Source organism: Perkinsus marinus (genome assembly GCF_000006405.1).
Source record: "Perkinsus marinus ATCC 50983 genomic scaffold scf_1104296941450, whole genome shotgun sequence".
Classification (NCBI taxonomy): domain Eukaryota; phylum Perkinsozoa; order Perkinsida; family Perkinsidae; genus Perkinsus; species Perkinsus marinus.
The window spans coordinates 1-3322 of NW_003212536.1; the positions used below are offsets into that span (position 1 = coordinate 1).

General features: G+C 50.6%; 2 protein-coding genes across 2 annotated transcripts; both read right to left on the reverse strand.

Moving 5' to 3' along the window:
• Window positions 1–146: 146 nt before the first annotated feature.
• Window positions 147–659, reverse strand: Pmar_PMAR014733 (Malate dehydrogenase, putative; the record flags this gene model as incomplete). Its single annotated transcript, XM_002781812.1, has 1 exon — window positions 147–659. One exon carries the CDS (start codon window positions 657–659, stop codon window positions 147–149), a length of 513 nt encoding a protein of 170 aa, XP_002781858.1.
• Window positions 660–884: 225 nt separating this feature from the next.
• Pmar_PMAR014734 (vacuolar protein sorting, putative) lies at window positions 885–3209 on the reverse strand (the record flags this gene model as incomplete). Its single annotated transcript, XM_002781813.1, has 9 exons — window positions 885–890; window positions 958–1032; window positions 1126–1277; window positions 1463–1611; window positions 1663–1750; window positions 1999–2228; window positions 2355–2501; window positions 2783–3019; window positions 3079–3209. 9 exons carry the CDS (start codon window positions 3207–3209, stop codon window positions 885–887), a joined length of 1215 nt encoding a protein of 404 aa, XP_002781859.1.
• Window positions 3210–3322: the final 113 nt, after the last annotated feature.

Sequence of the window (3322 nt, forward strand, 5' to 3'; positions counted from 1 at the left end):
TTATGCGGGGGGAAAGCATGCGAGACACAGGCATGATAGTCTCTCCAGCGTCCTCCTATGATCGGAACTTCAGCTTGTCGACAGCAAAGTTGATCTCTCAGAGAAGAAAGTACTGGCTCTCACTGAATCGAGAGTTGTGACGCCCACTAACTACGCCAGTCGAAAACCCCCAACTTCTTCAACGTCTCAGCCGCAATCGGTACCGTCGAATTGACCGGGTTAGAGACCACACACAAGGTCGCCTTGGGCGCGTGTTCTCCGCATGCTTTCGCTAAGCCCATAACGATCTTAGCATTGATTCCAAAGAGATCGTCTCTGGTCATGCCAGGCTTCCTGGGTACACCAGCGGTCATAATAACAAGCTTGGCGTTCTTCAGAGCCTCGCCAATCTCCTCCTCACCAGCATAGCCCGTGACCTTAGCATTAGCGTCAATGTGACTGATATCGGCGGCCACGCCCTTGCAAGGTGTAGCCGCCTGCTTAATATCGTACAGGGCTAGCTCCTTAATGGCTGGGTTCATCTTCAACAACAGAGCCAATGGTTGACCGATCCCGCCAGAGGCACCCAGCAGGCAAACCTTCGCGACCTGGCTGCTGAAGCCTCGGGTCACCATCGCCTTAGATGCGACCGTCATGAAGGGGTGCTGCAGAATCGACATAACAATCAAAAAAACTAGACAGATTATCGGCCTCCATCCACCACACTAATAACCAGAAATCTCTCAAGGTGAGAAACTCCACACAGACATTATACTATAGCTGTTCATCAATGATTTCATTGAATAGCTTTTCGTGGCTGATCATTTCCGTTGTGACTACGAGGAAGCGTCGACCTTTCCTCTCCACCGCCGATAGCCGCCTCAAGGCTGCTATCTCACCGTACGTTACTCCTCCCACAAAGCATACGACCACCACCTGCGACTCGCTCAACACCATCTCCTATTCTGATATGCTTACTTTATCGCCCTGGCCAATGGTCCCTTCCTGATCAACACTACCTGGCAAAACCTCAGGTGCTGCACCACTCGCAACCTGAGAACACAACCGTTGCGTACAGCCTTGAGCCGTGACCACGAGGTAGACAGAGCGACACAAGCTACCTCAGAGCACAAGTAGGATACTCACCTCAATGGCAGGCCCCCAAAGCAAGTTGAGACTCTCCGCAGCCCCTCGCCATCCGTTGGGCTCGGCCTCCGTTAATTCTACCAGCCGTACCGACAGCGGAGCGTAGCCCGAATAGGCGTACGCAATGCCAGTATCAGCAGCAATGTTAGAACCTGAGAACGTACCATGCTAGACAACCAATGCTCATGGAAAACTAAAACATCATTTTCTACACCCAATGCAAGGAAGGCATTCACGAGTCCAAAATAATCAGATACAGTATCGCCCAAAACGCTCAAGGAGAGGCACACCTCACTACCCGGATCAGATTCACTATCATCGCCTTCTGGACCGCCACCTGCAACTACCAAGTTAAATGCTTGCTTCATCCTCTGCCATTTGCCAGAGCCGCTGGATACCAAGTCAGCCCCACTGTCACTAGATGCTTTCAAAAGTCCACACGCAGTCATGTGGTGTAACAGTGGTACGATCAGTTTAGGACCATACCTGGGAGGAGAGGGCGCTTGAGGAAGGTACAAATAAGGCATCGAGACTTACCATTCAATCAGGTTTTTGGTGAGAGCCTTCAGAATCTTCGTCTTGATCCCACCATTAACCACACTGCAGAGGCATATAAGTCGCAGCACTCGATCCAACGGTTGAGACCCCGGGGTCTGAGATGATCACAATCAACCGAAGGAATTCTCTGTGCGCAGTAACTCTCTGCGACTACCAGGATGAAAGAGCAAAACGTTGAGAAAATCACTGCGCAGAAACAACAGAGCAAAGATGCCCCCGTCCCTACAGGTTGTCGCCCTTCCTTAACAGGCTGAGGCAGACTAGGCTCCATCATGTCATTGACAATATCGACCAGCTGAGCGGGTGTTATCGCACCAGACATGAGACCGTCCTCCACCTGTGAAAGCGGTACCTCCCATCTTGCGCGGCGTTGAAGGCCTACCTGCCATTGTTGCTGAAACCACGACATCTGTGTGAGGGCACTGGTGAAGCTAGCAAGGTTCACATGGTCTGCCAAGGAGGCATGCTCCGCTTGAGCCGACTTGAACTTATCCATATACATCTTCATCTGGGGAATGTCCGAGAGCCGGTCCTTTTCACTATACCTGAGGACATAACAAAGCCCGTAACACACCCACCGAGCAGCAAGCAGCTCCAAAGGCAATGATAATGAATAATCGAATCATCGATGACAGAATTCAGCATCGATCGAATTAACGACAACCACTTACGTTTCCTGTATCTGGCTGGCCTTCTTGTGCAACAAGGGCCCAAGCACCTCCATACGTAGATCCCTGATACCATCAAACAGCTTGTCGTTAGAGTTCAATACCACCGTCTTCCTCTCTGGCAGAATAGGCTCGCCAACATCTATGTACCTGCCCAGACACCAGATGAACCAACTCAGTAGTCACACGACGGAGTCATAGACTGAGCACTGGCGCTTCCCTCGTTCTGACCACGGAATGATTATCACTATAATGAGCACCAAATAGTTACCATCCCATTCTGTTCATACATTACAAGGTCACCATAATGAACGTTAGTATACTACTATCACCAACACAAATTCAATCAATTGTCCCACTTATTGGACATAACTATATAACTCCTACTCACAAATTCAGGAAGGATACGAATATATAACTTCCACTATTACCCGTATTTGATGCCAAGGCATCTGTCAAGTAAGCTCTCGTAAGTGAACTGTGTACACAGCACCGAGAAGAGGTCAGTGCGTCGGTCGATGACTATGAACTCCTCTATCTTCAGTCCTTTACTCGTCACCGACTCCGGTAACAGTGGTTTCCGACGACCGCCCTCCATGCTGGGCTCGGAAGATTCTTCCGGAGTCACCAGATGGCCGATCGGAGGAGCTCTCGGCCGAGGCTTAGAACTGCAAGAACACAAATATGAGAAAGCAGCATCACCGATAATTCTCGATGTGCCCCTTACCTATCACGACCAGAGAAGGCCTTCACCGCCTTGGTGTCCCCATCCACAGGGGCTCCCGTCTCGTCATCTTCCTTGGCCAGTCGTAGCACGTAGTCCACTACGTACTTGGCAGCTGTTCCTATCGCGTTCATCTTCAATACTCTGCGCCCTACACCACAATCCTGCACTCTACACCGATTCCCTTACCCGAGCATACCTGCTTGTCGAGAGACGCCCAGTCCAGCACCGAAATTGCGCTGTAAAT